This window comes from Leptodactylus fuscus, chromosome 3 (assembly GCF_031893055.1).
Source record: "Leptodactylus fuscus isolate aLepFus1 chromosome 3, aLepFus1.hap2, whole genome shotgun sequence".
In the NCBI taxonomy this organism is placed as follows: domain Eukaryota; kingdom Metazoa; phylum Chordata; class Amphibia; order Anura; family Leptodactylidae; genus Leptodactylus; species Leptodactylus fuscus.
In genome coordinates this window covers 34,885,503-34,904,951 of record NC_134267.1, presented here as the reverse complement: position 1 = coordinate 34,904,951, position 19,449 = coordinate 34,885,503, and the positions used below count along the sequence as shown (strand labels likewise).

The following is a 19,449-nucleotide window of genomic DNA, read 5'->3' as shown; positions in this document are numbered from 1 at the left end:
CTGAACCCGCGCTGAAAAAAAAAGACTCCCATTGACTTCAATGAGTTCAGTTTTCCCGCGTGGAACCCATTGATATCAATGGATGGCTTTTTCTCCCATTGATTTCAATGGGTTCCGCACGGAAAACGGAACCCATTGAAGTCAATGGGAGTCTTTTTTTTTCAGCACTGATTCTGACGCAAATTCCGTACCAGAATCAGCGCCAACTTCCTTCGTGTGAATGGACCTCAAGAAGGAAAAAAGAAGGAGGGGTGACTGCAGGATCAGACTACACAACTTAGTTTGCAGTCTGTTATCATGGAGACACGTTTTCAGAGTAGCAGTAGAAGATGTTTCTTTTTTAAAAAAAAAAAAAAATTAAAATCATTTGCAAAGTTACAATTTTTTATTAAAATTTTGCATTGAAAAAAAAAAAAATGATGAGAAGTTGGACATGTCCTCTAAATCACAGTAACTGAAATAACCTCTAAATGATTATTTGTTAAACAGGTCAAATCAAAGGTAAATGAAGCATTGATTTTGGAAAATAGGATTAATAATCTGCATGATATAACAGAGGTTTATTTCATCCAAAGTAATAAATATTCAGAATGTTTTCTTTTCACTGCCTCAGGGATACAGTCAAGGCTTCCAAATCTTTCTGGGCATCAGAATCCTAAAATGAACAAACGTCTGAATTAATGAAAGTGTCGATACAATAAAAGACTTGAGAATTTTACGCCTCGCTGAACTGTAGTAAGTGAGTTATATATCCAATACAGTGTGAAGAGAGTTTTATTCCTGGTGATCTTACACTTCTGTATTTGGGAGATATACGCAGTATACAAATATAAAAAAACAAAAAAACTTGATAGTCTTCAGTAGTTGATACCTTTTTAATGGCTAACTCATAATGATGACAGATTACAACGTTTCGGAACCTCTCGGGTCCTTTCTCAAGGAATTTACTTGAGAAAGGACCCGAGAAGTTCCGAAACGTTGTAATCTGTCATCATTATGAGTTAGCCATTAAAAAGGTAACTCATAATGATGACAGATTACAACGTTACGGAACTTCTCGGGTCCTTTCTCAAGTAAATTCCTTGAGAAAGGACCCGAGAGGTTCCGAAACATTGTAATCTGTCATCGTTATGAGTTAGCCATTAAAAAGGTATCAACTACTGAAGACTATCAAGTTGTTTTTTTTTTTTTTTTTTTTAATATTTCCAACCCACTGGCTAACACGGTACGAAAACAAATATTTTCCTTATACGCAGTATACAGTAAATGTACGATATGCTTAAGATCTTTTTAAGTCAGATATACAGTTTTTTATGTATACAAGATGGCTACCTACAATAGTTAGGCACAATTCAATGGAGAAGGCTAAATGTAAAACAAGACTACGGAGATACATACATGGGATTATATCACATAGAAGAGTTTAAACCTAGTCTGTAGAGCATGACCAGCCAGAAGTCTTTACCGGTGAAGAGCTAGGTGTCAAGACCACCACCAATCCCTGAAATGAAGGGGCAGGAACGCTCAACTGGAGCGTTTCAGTATTCAGTGATAGCAGTGGTGTAACTAAGAATGGCTGGGCTCTAAGGTGAACATTTGACATGGGACCAGATATCATGCGAGCCAAGCCTGTATCGCGACACATAATGACGCCGGCCTGGCCCACCTTGTGTCTAGGATCTCAAATGTTATCTGAAATGTGAAGGTACGGTTTCAAGCAGGATGAGAGATACGACAATTATTTTATTTTTATTTTTTTTAATGTAGATTGTGAGCTCCCATATAGGGCTCACAATGTACATTTTATTTCTTTTTCCCTATCAGTATGTCTTTGTAGAATGGGAGGAAATCCAAGCAAAGACGAGGAGAACATACAAACTCCTTGCAGGATTCGAACCCACACACACCAAGACAAGCAAAAAAGCTGATTTAGAGAATTTTGGTTGACTGTTGGCACTATTTCTTGAGAAGGCTGCCAAAGGCTGGTTCCTATATGCCCAATTAAAATTTTTTTTTCAGTTTTTTAGCTCGTGCATTTGATACTAGAAGCATTTCAATTGAAAATCAGTGCAGTTTACAAGTCAAGGCAGAGATGAATTGGCCATTTGCTCAGAGTCCAACCATGTACGAAAAGCCTGAGAAATTGATGCATGAAAACTCTGGACAAAATCAGTCTCCTCCCTCCAGTAGCCTACAATATAATCTGTTCTTGCAGAGTTTCCTCCGCAGATGGAGTCCTTTCAACTATTCTACCATGCTACCGCCGTGACAAGCAGGGCAGAAACCTATATTTATTGACTGCTCTGCAGTGAATAGCGGATAACCTGGGTGTGGGAAGAATGACTGGCCATGCATGTCCATCAGCACCCAGCTCATTGGTGGACGTGCACATTATTATACATTTGAACACCAGATGGTGCCATACTATACATGAATGTTATACTGTATCTTTTCACTATACATATTCTAATATATTTTTACAGCATGTACATGGAAAAAAATGCACATTTTTGGATGTTTTAAAATGAATAGGATATTTAAAATATAGGAAAAGCACTTACTTACACAGTAAGTAAGCGGCCATTTTCTTATGGCCGGCAGACATACACAGTCAGCTCTACCCGAGGCCTAGATGTTTGAAGCCAGCTCTGGAAGAAGATGCGCAGAGAGGCCGTTCCTGAAGAACATGGAGGCGGCGCTGGAGATTTCTATTGCAGCATTGGGGACGCCCCCAGTGCTGCGAGAGAACTCATTTGCATACAGACGAAAACTGGGATTTCTACCAAATGGCGGCGCGGAGAAGACATCTAAAGGTAGGAGAAGAATAGCCTTTGTCAAGGCTATTGCTACATCTGATCTACAAAAAATGTGATTTTAAAAAATAGAAAAGTTTTAAACCCTTCTGCCTGCAAACTTGGAGTTAAAAGCTACACTTTTTACACGCTCTGTGTGCAGAGAATCCTTTGCCACCCATGAAGACTTGGCATAGAGTCCTAGGAGATCATCATTAACACCTTCTGATTAAATAATAACTCTAAGAATCTATTAATGAAAATTAGAAATTTGCATTGTAAAAGCTACTTAAGCCCTACAAAGATCTAAATGATATAGAGATAAGTTACAACAAGTTACTGGTAGAACTGAAGTCAACGGAATAACATGCTGGGAAGAAGACTATTGGAGTCAAACCCACCGTGCAATCGCATTCCTTGGAAGAAACACCTTATGTCATGGCTACTGTCAAACGACTTGTTAGGAGGTAATTGGTACAGTGTCAATGTGACAGATTTCCCCGGGGCTAGATGTGTGTACACATTAGTTAGCACAATACTTGCAGTCCTGACATGTATTACAGTCCTCTTAGAAAGAAACGTGATTTTTCAGTTTTTCTGAACGATTCACATTAAAATCAACTGTAGTGACTGTAACAAGTGCCTCTAAAATACGAATCTGGGCCAGAAACAGGTTTTCCAGGATTAAAGCTTTGTGCACATGAATCTAGTGTCTGCAAAACATCAGATCAGTATAAACTGGTTTGTGTTGTGTTTGTATGAGGCCAAAGAAATGAATGGTCTATATACTATAGACCCGTAATGGCGAACCTATGGCACGGGTGTGAGAGGTGGTACTTAGAGCCCTCTCTTTGGGCACCCATCCGTGGAAGAGATTATACTGTGAGGGGGCCACTGTGGAGCAAATTGTACTGTGTGGGGATCACTGTGGAGCTGATTGTACTGTGTGGGGGCCACTGTGGAGCTGATTGTACTGTGTGGGGGCCACTGTGGAGCTGATTGTACTGTGTGGGGGCCACTGTGGAGCTGATTGTACTGTGTGGGGGCCACTGTGGAGCTGATTATACTGTATAAGAGCCACTGTGGAGCAGATTGTACTGTGTGGGGGCCACTGTGCAGCAAATTGTACTGTGTGGGGGCCACTGTGGAGCTGATTGTACTGTGCGGGGGGGACTGTGGAGCTGATTGTACTGTGTGGAGGCCACTGTGCAGCAAATTTTACTGTGTGGGGGCCACTGTGGAGCTGATTGTACTGTGTGGGGGCCACTATGGAGCTGATTGTACTGTGTGGGGGCCACTGTGGAGCTGATGTGTGTGATTTTGCGGCGGCCGCAAAATAGCGCTGTGTATATGGCACCGGCTCCCATTGAAAACAATGGGAGCGTATACGGCCCGCAAAAGCTCCCGCGGCGTCTACGTTCCACATTACGAACCAAAATACTCAGTGTGAACCCGGCCTAAAAGGTTCGCCATCACTGCTATAGACCATTATGGATAAAATATCCATATCCTGCTGGGTATTACAGTTCAGTCCCATTTACTTATTGTAAATAGGACTGAGTAACAGTGAGCTGCAGTACCAGCCTTAGCCACTACGAAATATAGAGTGCTGTACTGAGTAAACTATGATTGGGATGTAGGACCTTCCATCACATGATTGATTGGTGAAGGTCCAAACCCAGCACCTCTTCCAGATATTTATAGCCTATCCTAAAGGAAGGCCACACAACAGATCTAAGACAGCCAAAAAGGATAATTTAGAGGCTGTTGTGAAAAACTGTGTTTTGTCACAGATTTCAATATGTCACAGATGCTTTAGCAGAAGGGAGATGTCTTCCTTTATATTTCCCATTCCTTACATAGAGACAACCAAACTCATAAGACTGCCTCTACTAGGGCTAGAACTTGGTGTCGTGTGAAATCCACTATTCTGGGAGATAAAATGACATCAATATTGAAGTTCTTATCTTCTAGGTTTGTCAATCTTATAAAGCCAGGCCAGACTACATGTATCCTTGGTGGTGGAATAAATACAGTATATGGTGTTGTCATCTTCACTGTTAATGCAATAAACAGGAGATTGTCGTCTCCATGTCGCTTCCACTAAGTTGGATACACACGGTTCTAAAAAACGTTTCTCAAGTCTGCCAGATGGTAAAACAGGATTTAATCTTCTGGAAAATACACAGAGTTTTGGCACGACACAGTTCTGGCTACTTAGTATGGAGCTAAGAAAAGCGGTGTTGTATATATAGAAAGCAAGATCGTATTGTTATTTACTCTCTGGGAGTCCAAAGAATGAAAAAACTAAGTGATCCCAGAGAATCATGAAGTCATCTAGCAGGTCAGAAATCAATAAGTCATTTGTTACAATAAAAAATAAACTGATTTAGGCTGAAGCCCCACGTTGTGAAAATGCAACATTTTTGCTGCTGAGAAAAAAAAACAAACATGTTTTTGCCGTGTTTTTTGAGACTATTACTATTACAGACTGTCCTCACCTCTTTAGTGACTGATGGCAAAGCTGATGCTTCATCGCAGTATTTCAGTGCAAGAGCTTTCTGTCCTAGGTCCTTGTAGCACTGGGGTGAAAGAAAAAGTACAACAAAACTCAAATAGTACAGAAACACAAGTCGTATTACATACAGTACTATATATACAGTATATAGTATGCAGTATAGTGGGGAATCGCTCAGGTAGATGCTTGTAGCAGTGCAGGAAACAGGGACACAGACACTGGATTGCACACGTGTTCAGGCTTTATTCACATGTAACGCATACACTGCTTTTGCAAAGCCACAGGATAAACAAAACAAAATCCTTTGGGGTCTTTGGGCAATACCTTCAAAATGTTCCTCCTACCTTTGCCAGAAACACGTAGTTGTATTTGGAGTAGCCAGGGTGCATTTCTTCAGCCTTTAAATTGATAAAAAAATGTTAATAAAATATATAATAAGGAAACAAGGTTACGTTATGTATCATATACACGAATTACCACTCACAGCAATACATATATTCTAAAAGAAAAAGGCGATATTTCCAAATCTGTGGATGTCTGAAATGAACAAATACTCTTATTCTTTATAATTTTGTTGACAAAAATGCTATAAGGATAACTTACCATGATCTCTACAATTATTCATTGAATCACTTTAAAGGGGTATTCCCACGTCTCATACTCACCAGTCTTCACTGCTGTAAAATCTTCTTCCTGGTTTCTTGCATCAGTTGGTGGGCGGGGTTTCACATGTAACCTGCTGTTTAGCTCCGCCCCAAAATTAGTGTGTAGCTCTGCCCACCGTATAGCGTGAGCCTATGAGGCGGCTGAAGGGCCTGTGATGTCATCAAAGGTCCTTAAACACTATATGCACAATATTGGACTATGAAGTACATGCAGGAGCAACTCCATTCTGTGTTACATACAGAGACTGCCTGTCTCTGCCATAATGAACACAATTGAATTAGCTAGCCTGATAACTGGGAGAACAGAAGACATTCAGAAATAAAAGCAGCTCCTCTCCCCTATCTAAGTGCAGGAAGCTAGGTCACGTGGTGCAGACACAGGAATAGCTAGAAACACAGGCTCGATCCCATGCACTTAGCCCCTCCTCCCTCCCCCCTGAGAGCAGCAGATACATCACTTGACTTTTGAGCAGATAAGTTAAGGGCTGTGTCAACAATGAATTGAATAAAGTAAGATAGTGGCCAAACAATGCAGTTTGGCTGAAGCAGTGTATTTAGGAAAAGTCTTACATCCACATTAACAAGCAGTATAGATAGGATCCTTGTGATGGGACAACCCCTTAAAGTAGTTGTGCTCCAGTACTTATTTTATCATTACATTAAGGGGTTTTCCAGGCAGGGGATTGTGTCCGTTGTTAACATTATGTAATGGATGCTGGCAGTGGACACTACCAAGGGTACTGTGAACGCACCCTAAGATCCCTTTCTAGATTAGACCTTTCACCACCTCCACCAACTCTTTCTATCCTTCACTTGGCACCGCTCAAGAGTTGGAATATTTCGTCTAGCCCCCATTTTCCTGAGCAATTGGTATTAGCTTTAGCACCTAATATGTTAATCGGGCTGTGAATAGCCCACACTCCATAATGTGTGAACGCCCCTCATTTACATCAATTTTGAGTTATTAGTCTGGATCTCTTTTTAGGAGACACCATGTATATGTAGATATGGAGCAATGGCTTTATTGTACTGGAAACAACAAATTCATGAAATATGGTGAGTCAAATTAAGGAAAATGGAGTGTCATAACTAGAAGGGGCTGTGATCTTTGTAGTGAGAACATGTGATTTCAGAGTCTTTGTACAATAAAGGAAGATATTTTTGGTAAAGTACATTGTTTGGTAATCCTCATGATGTCTCTTACAAAAGACGCCCTGTAAATGTCAGGAGAGAGATCAGTATGACAATACTTCTGCTTAAAGTCAATGCACGTGATTTTGAACTGGCAAGAGGTCATATACATCTCTGTTGGGATTGTCATTGTTGTACTCAGTTGTAAATAATGGTAGATCTTATTTATGGTATGAGCAGTGCCCAATGAACCTCATTGACTACAATGTGGTCTGTTGGGTTTCACATTATTGGCCCTATGCCACTACCGTTTCCACATTCCCCAGGTCCTGGCCATATGACCATTGTGTGTATCGGTGACCTGTGAACACATGCTTATGTTACAACACTTCCTGGAATCACTGCCCGTCTCTACTTATTATTTTTGAACAGGGTATGTACATAGGAATTGTATTTATAGGTCAGAAATTTAATAGTTCTTTTAAAGGGGCTCTATCAGCAAAACTATACTGTATGAGCCCCACATATGCGTGACTAGCCTTTAAAAAGGCCATTCAGGCACCGCTAATCTTATTTTAAACCCCCCGCCCGTTTTAAAATAAAACTATAAAAACATATATGTAACTCATACCTTAGCGTGCACGCTGGGCAATGATGCACGATCCGATTTCATCTTCTGGCACGCCTTCCTCTTCTTTCTTCTTCTTTCGGTGACACCCTCCGGTCCCGACTCTTCCCCGGCTTCATTGTCATCTTCTTCCGCCGGGTCAAATATGATTGTTTCAAATCAGGCGCGTGCGCGGCAGAGCTCCCTCCGCAGCTACTGCACATGCTCCGGCGCCATTTTTCTTAATGGCACTGCGCATGCGCCGGCTTTGAACTGCCGGAAGAAGACGATGATGAAGCCGGAGAAGAGCCAGGACCGGAAGGCGTCGCCGAAAGAAGAAAAAAGAGGTAGGCGTGCCAGAAGATGACGTTGGATCGTGCACGACTGCCCACCGTGCATGTTAAGGTATGATTTACACATATGTTTTTATAGTTTTATTTTAAAACGGGGGTGTTTAAAATAAGATTAGCGGTGCCTGAATAGACTTTTTAAAGGCTATTCCCGCATATGTGGGGCTCATACAGCAAAATTTTGCAGATAGAGCCCCTTTAATAGATCTCATTTTATTGTATGTTGGACAGAAACAAGTCTTGGCCTTGTGACTTAAAGAATAAAACACTTACATCAGTATTTGTATTTGCAGACTTCAGTAAGGGAATCTTAGGTATTCGTGTCAGAATTTTCACAAAGTTTTCGCAATATCCTGTTAATGTTCTCAAGTCACGGACATTACATAAAGGGTTGCGCCTTCTTTTAATACCATGTAGTCATTCATTTACACTAAGACATCACAGTAAACAGATGCGATCATCTCATTTTTGAGGAAACTAAATATTTACCTTAAGAAAATTCTGCAAGGCTTCTTGGATTGTTGCAGTGGGAGGATTTCCAAAAAGAGTAGCAGCAACCTTTCTCTCAATCCAGGACAGCTGAGATACCTGGAAGGCAGAAATATCTATTAGGTTCAACAAAGACATTTCAGACATGGTGCTTTTGTGAAAACTGCATATTTAGACATCAATAAATCACCTAAATTGGCATTTTTTGCATTGTACACAATGTGAACCATGTTAGTTGGCAGGATTACTACATAGTCCTAAAACAATCTTCTAGACCTCTTTAAGAGATGCCTGGTGCACTTGTAGACTGGAAATCTTGGCAGAGGCAGATTTATTAAGAGTCTTATCAGTCTTTATAAAGGTCCTGACAGGTGCAGAGCATCCCTGATTTAGGCTGAGGTCAGATGGGGGTTTTTGGTCAGGATTTTGAGGCGGACTCCGCCTCAAAATCCTGACCAAAAAACGTCTCGCATTGAAATCAATGGGAGATGGTCATTTCTTTTTTCCATGAGCGGTCTGTTCCAGCTCCCAGAAAAAAGAAGCAACATGCTCATTCTTCAGGCGGATGCCACGGCCGAGCTGCGGATGTCCACGTGAAGACACTCCCTCCCGACTAGGACCATTCATTTGGGCCTAATCCGGAGCGGAGTACTGCGACTGGATGCCGGTGCACCGCACCAGCATCAATTGCAGTTGACATTTTATTTTTGGGTTGGGATCTGAGGCAGCCTCCAGCTCAAATTCCGGACCAAAAACCCCCATGTGAACTCAGCTTCAGTTCATAACTGGTGTATATTTCCTTTACAACTCAGAAAACTATTGTAATAGTCGGGTTCACACCTGTGCCCGGTCTCTGCTTTGTGGGTTTCTGTCTTCTGTTGACAGGAGACAGAAACCCGGCAGTCAGTGTCCACCTGTGAGTGTCTTCTGGTCTCCGTGTCGGCGAAACCATTTTTTTTTTTTCAACCGGACACAAAGTCCTGCATATCTGACTTTGTGTCCGGTTAAAAAAAACAAAAACAAAACGGTTTAGCTGCGGAGACCAGAAGACGCTCACGAGCGGACACTTTGCAAACACATTCAAATGAATGGGTTTGAAAATTGACTGCCAGTTTCCGTCTCCTGTCCAGTTTCTCGGGCAGAAGACGGAAAACTGAAAGCGGAGACCAAGCACAGGTGTGAACAAGTCCTATGTTATAATAGATAGTTTGGGCCAAATCTCTCTGCCAAGTAAGATGCAGAATAGGGGTTGTGGTACACATTTGGTGCAAGGAAGCTCCACAATATCACCCCTCCATATCAGAAAACTGGAGCAGAGGAATTGATAAATTCCCCCCATTGTGTTGGGATGTTGTGCTAACTATGAAGGATACAATTTCCATTTTCATTACACAAGACAACTGGACTAATACTCAACACACTAGCGCTGTATAAGAGAGGGGACGTACCACTTTGTTCTGGTTGTATCTGGTTAATAAAAAAGTGCTATAAAAGTAGATTCAAGATACAAAATTCAGGATACAGGAACCACTGCTACAACCTAGAATGAAGAAAAGATTATATCATCCAAAGCTAAATCCCAAACATTTTAAGTGAAGAACACTAAATAAACACGACAGCCATTCTCATGATGAAGCTTGGGTGCGTCGTTGATACTTCACTGACACATACACACAGGCTTTGTGCCTAACTCTACTTATCCAGGCACGAAGTTTCTATTTCTTACTGATCAACATTACATACAAACATTCTGTCCAAGAATCAACAAGCTTTGGAATTTACACAAATACACGGACTAATCGACTGTAATAAACAGAGATCCTGAAGGGTAACATATGGTCTGTACCTCATAGGCCAATGCACTAAAGAACAAAAATTAAAGGGGGGTTCATGGGATTTTGTTTTGGTGTCCTATCATTAGAATAGGCAATCGATATCTGATTATGGGGGCCGACACCTATCAGCTATTGGGGACTGCTTTGGAGCCCAGTACAATACAGTGTACAGATCCAGAAGAAGATAGATCAGAACATTGCATAGTGTGGCCATGTGGCCCTATTGGAGCTCTGGTATTCAAGGAAAGTTTATAAAACATCTTATCAGAGAAAAATGCTTCTTTCTCCAATTGGACTGTTTCCCTGCTCCCTGTCCCTTTACTAAACTGACATTCATTCTAAAAATTCTGCTATGTTTATGTCTGAAATAGCGGAAGGTCACATGACACACGTTACATATCTCTATGGAAATCTATGGAGGATGAGGAGAAGAAGTGGGCAGAAAAAACTGTCTTAGTCTAACGTAGGGGCTATAGATACTTTCTATAAAAGAAAACCATGTACTTCTCTATATACTGTATGTCCTGCATGGGGCTGTTTGAAAGAGAGAGGGAGATGAGGAGAGAAAAGTGGGAGATGATTATGGATCAGATTTTTCTCTATTTACTGTGTGCAATATATACACTCCAGCTCAGTGACAACCGTGGTCAGGCTGTATAATCAACATCAAGCTAAGCGAAGATCACTCCGCACAGAGAACTAAATGATCCTGAGTCTTTCTTTTTCTTCCTAGTTGCTGTGACTCCTAGTATCTTTTCAATCTGCTATGCACTTGTATGTGTTCTTTCTTGAGTGATATTACTGTATTATCCAGGCTGCTATAACACACTGAATTTCCCCATGTTGGGACTATTAAAGGATTATCTAATCTTATAATACACACGGCCTGCAAAGAATGACAAAATACAAGCCGTAGAATGTCCAGTGTCAACCCTCATGTACACACTCTGTACTATTGATTTATACAAAGTTTGTTTAAAGGATAGGGTTTTTTTTTTTAAAGAAAAAACACGTACAAAATATTGCCCATATATATATATATATATATATATATATATATATATATATATATATATATATATATATATATATGATTTGGGTATTGGTTCAGAGATTATTTATCCGTGAAAGCAAAAGTGAAGGAGCTGCTAACACCAATTTTTGGCAATTCTCTCCCAGTGGGTTTCATTACATGTAGCATGCTATGTTGATTTTGGGGAGGAACAGCTGTTCTAAAAGAAAATAAAAAGTCAGCAAGTTTATATAATCTAGTGTCTTTCTAGGGAAAATAGGTCTTTGCATGTGGCCTGACAAAACCTTACTCACCATTCTATCACAAATGTAGTTCTCCGTGACCCGGAGACCTAACCAAACACTGAATTACATATGGCAAGTCTTAAGACTTTGACAGAAATATAATAATGACATCATTGGTTTATAAAAGGCCTCTTGAACATGGATATGGACGGCGGTTTTATTCACCACGCGACAGACTCCCAGCATAACAGTGAACACATTGCTGGAGTAATAAATGTCTGAGCAGGATGAATCACAGTCAAGGAGGAAATCCAATAAGTTCAAGTACTGTACGTGTGAGTCAACTATCTAGTAGGTGTCAGGGTGTGAAGCAGGCAGTTCCTCTTGACATAAAATACAGCCCTTTATTTTTAGTACCTCACACTTGCAAGGGGACTCTATTAGTCACAACAAGACAACCCGTCGCAAAAAATGTATTTCCAGCCTTATTATACAGTTTGGCCACATTTAGGGTGACAATATTGTTGGATGTCCATTGTGATGGGGATTGTTAAGAAAAAACAAAAAAAGTGGACGCCTATCATACCGGGCATCAACTGGACAGTGATAATGGACGGTATAAAGGACGACCGTCCGTTACTAGCCATCAGCCATAGATGTTAATGTTAAAAAATAGTGGACACTTAAAGTCCGTCATAAGTCTGTCATTTTGGATGCACCCTGTGTTATTATGTCTGCTAAAAAAAAACAAAAAACGGACATGTGACGAATTTGGTGAAAGCAAACACTAAGGGACAACATATGAAATACCAATAAAATCAATGGAATTTTGAACAGATTTACGACCATGCTAGTATTCGTTACAAAATGTTAACAATGGGGGGCAAGACGGTGGCTCAGTGGTTAGCACTGTAGCCTTGCAGCGCTGGAGTCCTGGGTTCGAATCCTGCCAGGAACAACACCTCAAGGAGTTTGTATGTTCTCCCCATGTTTGCGTGGATTTCCTCCCAATCTACCTATATGGGGCTCACAATCTACATTTAAAAAGAAAAAAAAATGTTAACCATGGACGCTAACGGTAGTGTGAACGCCCCCTAGGGAAGAAAAGAGTAGAGACAACCAAAATAACTAAAAATATTAGTTGTCCTTTTTGAACCATTCTTTTTTAGCCACATACAGTCATTACTGATTCTTGGCCAGTGATGTATCCCTATACTCATATGTAGGCTTTCTAGGAGTCACTGACCTCCACCATTTCCCAGAATTCATTTGCCGTTGACAAGTACAAACGTCTTAAAGACAGTGTCTTCAGAACACAGAGTATGAACCCAGCCCCACAGATAGGTTGACGTTGTGAATCGGTGCCTCTCTTGAGATATTGCTGTTTTTATCAATATACAAATTTGGTTTTTGGAATAATGAGGACATTGCCGCTGACTTCCGTAAAGCAATGACACCACCATTGCTCCAAAGAGCTCCTTTGCATTTTGACAAAAACTGCGATATCTCAGCAAGGGAGGCAGCAAGTCACAAGGGAATAATAGAGTATAGGTAGGTTCAACAGTCAGGAGAATTGGAGATATAGATAGATAGATAGATAGATAGATAGATAGATAGATAGATAGATAGATAGGAGATAGATAGATAGATAGAGATAGGAGATAGATAGATAGATAGATAGATAGATAGATAGAGATAGGAGATAGATAGATAGATAGATAGATAGATAGATAGATAGATAGATAGATAGATAGATAGAGATAGGAGATAGATAGATAGATAGATAGATAGATAGATAGATAGATAGATAGATAGATAGATAGGAGATAGATAGATAGATAGATAGATAGGAGATAGATAGATAGATAGATAGATAGATAGATAGAGATAGGAGATAGATAGATAGATAGATAGAGATAGGAGATAGATAGATAGATAGATAGATAGATAGATAGATAGATAGATAGATAGATAGATAGATAGATAATTATATTGGAACTAAGATTACTTACAGCATAGCACCATCTGCCTAGGAGGTAGTATTGAAGAGGGTCTTCTGGATGGAGTTCTATTGCTTTGTCCAAATGCTCCTAAAAAGTGATCAGTAAATGTTCTTTACTTCATTGGATAATACCCAAGTATGTGGAAAGTCTGAAGATTTTTGCTCTAACAACATAACAAGTAATCTTTATTGTATAACCGGTGGCTCCATATAGCAGCACTCCCTCTCCGGTTACATCACATTTACTATTACACATTGTCCTGCCATATAAAGACATTTACAGCAATTGTACATTGGTGTAGATCCCACAAAGCTGACCGTCCTGATGCAGACGACGGCATCTCATTTATAGAACAGCCAGCAACATTTTCTAATGCTAGTAGTTACACAGAAGGCCAGGTTTACAGATTGTGTAATACTCTTGTGGGGCTACCTGTATACCTATGGGGGAAGTAAGAGAATCGGATGTTGGTTGAATCTATTTTACGTGTATGTAAAGTGCAACATTATTTAGGATCTTGAACATAGCTGTTCCAATAAAACAAATATGAGGAGTCAAACACTGATGTATAAAAAGCTAGGCCTCTCAACCTCCTCATAAAAATACTTGCTCAGATATAGGTTTCTCACCATAAGGGAGAAGTCAGCTGAGCCCACAGGTTGGCCATTTATCTTTTGCGCCTTCCAATGCTCTCTTGAAAAATTACGTCAGGGTAAGGCCCGGTTCTCATCTGCGTTTGGGAAGTCCGCTTGGGGACCCCCCGAACGGAAACCTATATGCATTAAAAAGCATTTACCTTCAGGAAACCTGCGGATCCCATAGACTATAATGGGGTCCATGTGGTTTCCGCACTAAATATGCGGAGAGAAAAGTGCTGCTTGCTGGAAACTGAGTGGAAACCACACGGACCCCATTATAGTCTACGGGGTCAGCGGGTTTCCTAGGTAACTGCTTTTTAATGCGTATAGGTTTCTGTTTGGGGACTCCCCGAATGCAGATGTGAATAGGGCTTAAGGTAAATGAGCACAATCCTGTTCTATGTTTTGTTCTCATGGGAAATACGAACTGCCATAGGTGACGTTCAGTGGTGTACTCTCCTGTCCCCTTATATTTGGGGGAGTGCAGAGGAATAGCTAAACAATAACTCAGTTGACAAGTAATGGTATATGGGCACCGATATTGAGGTGGGTGATAAGCTAAGCATCTTAAGTTACTTCTCCAGTCTACTATAGGTTGTCAACAAACCTTGAAGAGATAGCCGTTCTTGATTTTATTCTGTACATTCTCAAATTCGGACATGTATCCACACATAATTGCATACCTAGGAAAGTAGAATTAAAGATAGCACGATCACTAATACTGTATATTAAAGGTTATCATATCTAGGTACAACAAGTCACATTTGTTGAGGTTTACAGGCTCGGTTTCTATGTTCGATGCCTTCAGGATTGCTAGTTTTGCTATCTTGGTGCGGTCTCTGCTATAAATTCCAAATTTATACCTCCTTATTAGAAGGTGTCAAGTGCAAAACCTTCAAGTAACCAAGTTTGTTTGCATTCATAGAGGTCTTTTAATGTCTTAGAAAACATGGCATTGAGTTGTCAACCTACAGCTATCACTCACATGTCAGACTTAAGCTGCTTCTTGTAGTCAGTCCGTTTGAGACTTCCATTGGAGTTATATGTTGGAAATATATTAATAATAGAAAACGCCAACAAATGCCTTTGTATCGGCATACAGTGGGGTATATCATCCCAAGGGTACCATTATCTAAAGGTAAAGTGGTGGACGTAAAACATAGCCCAAGTACGGGATCACACCTGCGCCCGGTCTCCGCTTTGCCCGAGAAACTGGACAGGAGACGGAAACTGACGGCCACTTTTCAAACCCATTCACATGCATGGGTTTGCAAAGTGACCTCCCATGAGTGTCTTCTGGTCTCCGCAGCGGAACCGTTAATTAACCGGACACAAAGTCGGACATGCAGGACTTTGTGTCCGCTTAAAAAAATGGTTTCGCCGCGGAGAGTCAGAAGACACACACAGCGGACACTGACTGCCGGGTTTCCATCTCCTGTCCAGTTTCTCGGGCAGAGTGGAGACCGGGCACAGGTGTGAACCCGCCCTAAGTTAAAATCTTTCCTGATAGCCCCATAGACAGCAGCTGCCAAAAACCAATGACGCCATTTATATAAACGCAGAAAACAATTTCATGGTGAAAAACTTTTGTATATGAATCCATCCAAGACATTTGGCTATCCCCATGCACATTGGTTATCACATTGGTTTATGCTGAAAAGCACCATATTATTTCTAGCTTATTTCATGGCATTTTGAGTGCATTTTAAGCCAAATGCATTAGTCAAAAAAGTGAGGGACGGGAAGGGGCCACACAGTGGCTCAGTGGTTAGCACTGCAGCCTTGCAGCGCTGGAGTCCTGGTGTTCAAATCCCGCCAAGGGCAAAAAACCATCTGCAAGGAGTTTGTATGTTCTCCCCGTGTTTGCATGGATTTCCATCCCATATTCCAAAAAAGACATACTGATAGGGAAAAATGTACATTGTGAGCTCTATGTGGGGCTCACAATCTACATAAAAAAAAAAAATAAAAAAAAGTGAGGGACGGGGAGTTAGGGTGGCATTTATTAGGTCAGTATGGATTTTTTTTTTTTATTACTGTGTTATCAGTATATGTCATATTTAGATATCTCTATCTATTTATTAGATAGAGAGACCTATAGAGAATCCTATATTAGAAACGCTAGCTATACAGAGAGTATAAGCCGAATTTTTCTGCACAGTTTATAGTACACATACTTGAGTCAAGCAAAAAAAAAAAAAAAAAATAAAAAAAAATATATGTATATATATATATATATATATGTGTATATATATATATATATATATATATATATATATATATATATATATATATATATATAGTCCTATGAAAAAGTTTGGGCACCCCTATTAATCTTAATCATTTTTAGTTCTAAATATTTTGGTATTTGCAGCAGCCATTTCAGTTTGATATATCTAATAACTGATGGACACAGTAATATTTCAGGATTGAAATGAGGTTTATTGTACTAACAGAAAATGTGCAATATGCATTAAACCAAAATTTGACGAGTGCAAAAGTATGGGCACCTCAACAGAAAAGTGACATTAATATTTAGTAGATCCTCCTTTTGCAAAGATAACAGCCTCTAGTCGCTTCCTGTAGCTTTTAATCAGTTCCTGGATCCTGGATAAAGGTATTTTGGACCATTCCTCTTTACAAAATTCAAGTTCAGTTAAGTTTGATGGTCGCCAAGCATGGACAGCCTGCTTCAAATCATCCCACAGATGTTCAATGATATTCAGGTCTGGGGACTGGGATGGCCATTCCAGAACATTGTAATTGTTCCTCTGCATGAATGCCTGAGTCGATTTGGAGCGGTGTTTTGGATCATTGTCTTGCTGAAATGTCCATCCCCGGTGTAACTTCAACTTCGTCACTGATTCTTGAACATTATTCTCAAGAATCTGCTGATACTGAGTGGAATCCATGCGACCCTCAACTTTTTTACAAGATTCCCGGTGCCGGCATTCGTCACACAGCCCCAAAGCATGATGGAACCTCCACCAAATTTTACAGTGGGTAGCAAGTGTTTTTCTTGGAATGCTGTTTTTTTGGACGCCATTCATAACGCCTTTTTGTATGACCAAACAACTCAATCTTTGTTTCATCAGTCCACAGGACCTTCTTCCAAAATGAAGCTGGCTTGTCCAAATGTGCTTTTGCATACCTCAGGCGACTCTGTTTGTGGCGTGCTTGCAGAAACGGCTTCTTTCTCATCACTCTCCCATACAGCTTCTCCTTGTGCAAAGTGCGCTGTATTGTTGACCGATGTACAATGACACAATCTGCAGCAAGATGATGCTGCAGCTCTTTGGAGGTGGTCTGTGGATTGTCCTTGACTGTTCTCACCATTCTTCTTCTCTGCCTTTCTGATATTTTTCTTGGCCTGCCACTTCTGGGCTTAACAAGAACTGTCCCTGTGGTCTTCCATTTCCTTACTATGTTCCTCACAGTGGAAACTGACAGGTTAAATCTCTGAGAAAACTTTTTGTATCCTTCCCCTGAACAACTATGTTGAACAATCTTTGTTTTCAGATCATTTGAGAGCGGGCTGTCCATGCTCGGCGACCATCAAACTGAACTGAACTTGAATTGTTTTGTATAGAGGAATGGTCCAAAATACCTTCATCCAGGATCCAGGAACTGATTAAATCAGTGACGAAGTTGAAGTTACACCGGGAATGGATATTTCTGCAAGACAATGATCCAAAACACCGCTCCAAATCGACTCAGGCATTCATGCAGAGGAACAATTACAATGTTCTGGAATGGCCATCCCAGTCCCCAGACCTGAATATCATTGAACATCTGTGGGATGATTTGAAGCGGGCTGTCCATGCTTGGCGACCATCTAACTTAACTGAACTTGAATTTTGTAAAGAGGAATGGTCCAAAATACCTTCATCCAGGATCCAGGAACTGATTAAAAGCTACAGGAAGCGACTAGAGGCTGTTATCTTTGCAAAAGGAGGATCTACTAAATATTAATGTCACTTTTCTGTTGAGGTGCCCATACTTTTGCACTGGTCAAATTTTGGTTTAATGCATATTGCACATTTTCTGTTAGTACAATAAACCTCATTTCAATCCTGAAATATTACTGTGTCCATCAGTTATTAGATATATCAAACTGAAATGGCTGCTGCAAATACCAAAATATTTAGAACTAAAAATGATTAAGATTAATAGGGGTGCCCAAATTTTTTCATAGGACTGTATATATATATATATATATATATATATATATATATATATATATATATATATATTTGGTAGGGGGGGTCGGGGGGGGGGGGGGGGTCTATGACCAGCCGCAATAGTAATGTATAGAATCTCCCATAAAATAGTGAAAAAAAAGAAGAAAAAAGACGCTTTAAAAAAATATAATAAAAAAATAAAAGTAAATAAAAGTTCTAAATCCCTCCTTTCCCTAGAATACATACAAAAGTAGAAAATGACTGTGAGACACATACACATTAGGTATCCCTGTGTCTGACAGTGCCCGGTCTACTGAATATAGGGGATCTGCAGTGCTCCTGTTCCGTCGGGAAGGGGTTAATAGGAGCACTGCAGATCCCCTATATTCAGCCAGACTGAATTCCAAGTGGGGGAAAAAAATCCCAGTCCTCAAGCTCAGGGATGGGGCAGACAGACAACCAAAACACCCCCTCCCCTTCCCCAGCACCTACTGCACCCAAAAACTACGACCATTTTAATTTTTGAAATTTTTGAAGTAGCTGCTGCATTTCCCCCCTCGGCTTATACTCGAGTCAATAAGTTTTCCCAGTTTTTTGTGGTAAAATTAGGGGCCTCGGCTTATATTCGGGTCGGCTTATACTCGAGTATATACGGTATATCTACTGGGATTCAGATTAAAGCAGTCATACTTGGACACAGTACTAAATGAGGCCAAAATGCCCCTGTACCACATATGAAATATACTAAATTTTGGAGAGTCTTCAGTAGTTGATACCTTTTTTAATGGCTAACTAAAATGATGAAAGTTTGCAAGCTTTCGAGGCTCTAGGCCTCTTCCTCAGGCATAGTTTGGTTGTCTTTGTATAAAATGCTAGGATTGTAAAAATTTTGCACAAATACCCGAACTACCAAGTAATACTAAGTCAATGTTGTACATGAGAATGACATTTGCATCTAAATCAATGCCTTGACCATCGCCTTT

The 19,449-nt window shown here is 40.3% G+C and overlaps 1 protein-coding gene across 1 annotated transcript in view; it reads right to left on the bottom strand.

The window, feature by feature from the left end:
* Window positions 1-410: 410 nt before the first annotated feature.
* LOC142197234 (regulator of microtubule dynamics protein 2-like) overlaps window positions 411-19,449 on the bottom strand; it is a 44,568-nt gene continuing 25,529 nt past the window's right edge. Inside the window, exons 6-11 of the mRNA XM_075267386.1 lie at window positions 14,893-14,968; window positions 13,657-13,734; window positions 8,553-8,651; window positions 5,655-5,708; window positions 5,294-5,374; window positions 411-655 (exon numbers count right to left, since the gene is read on the bottom strand). Coding sequence (XP_075123487.1) covers window positions 602-655; window positions 5,294-5,374; window positions 5,655-5,708; window positions 8,553-8,651; window positions 13,657-13,734; window positions 14,893-14,968 — 442 coding nt within the window. The 3' untranslated portion in view covers window positions 411-601. The remainder of the gene's footprint in view (window positions 656-5,293; window positions 5,375-5,654; window positions 5,709-8,552; window positions 8,652-13,656; window positions 13,735-14,892; window positions 14,969-19,449) is intronic.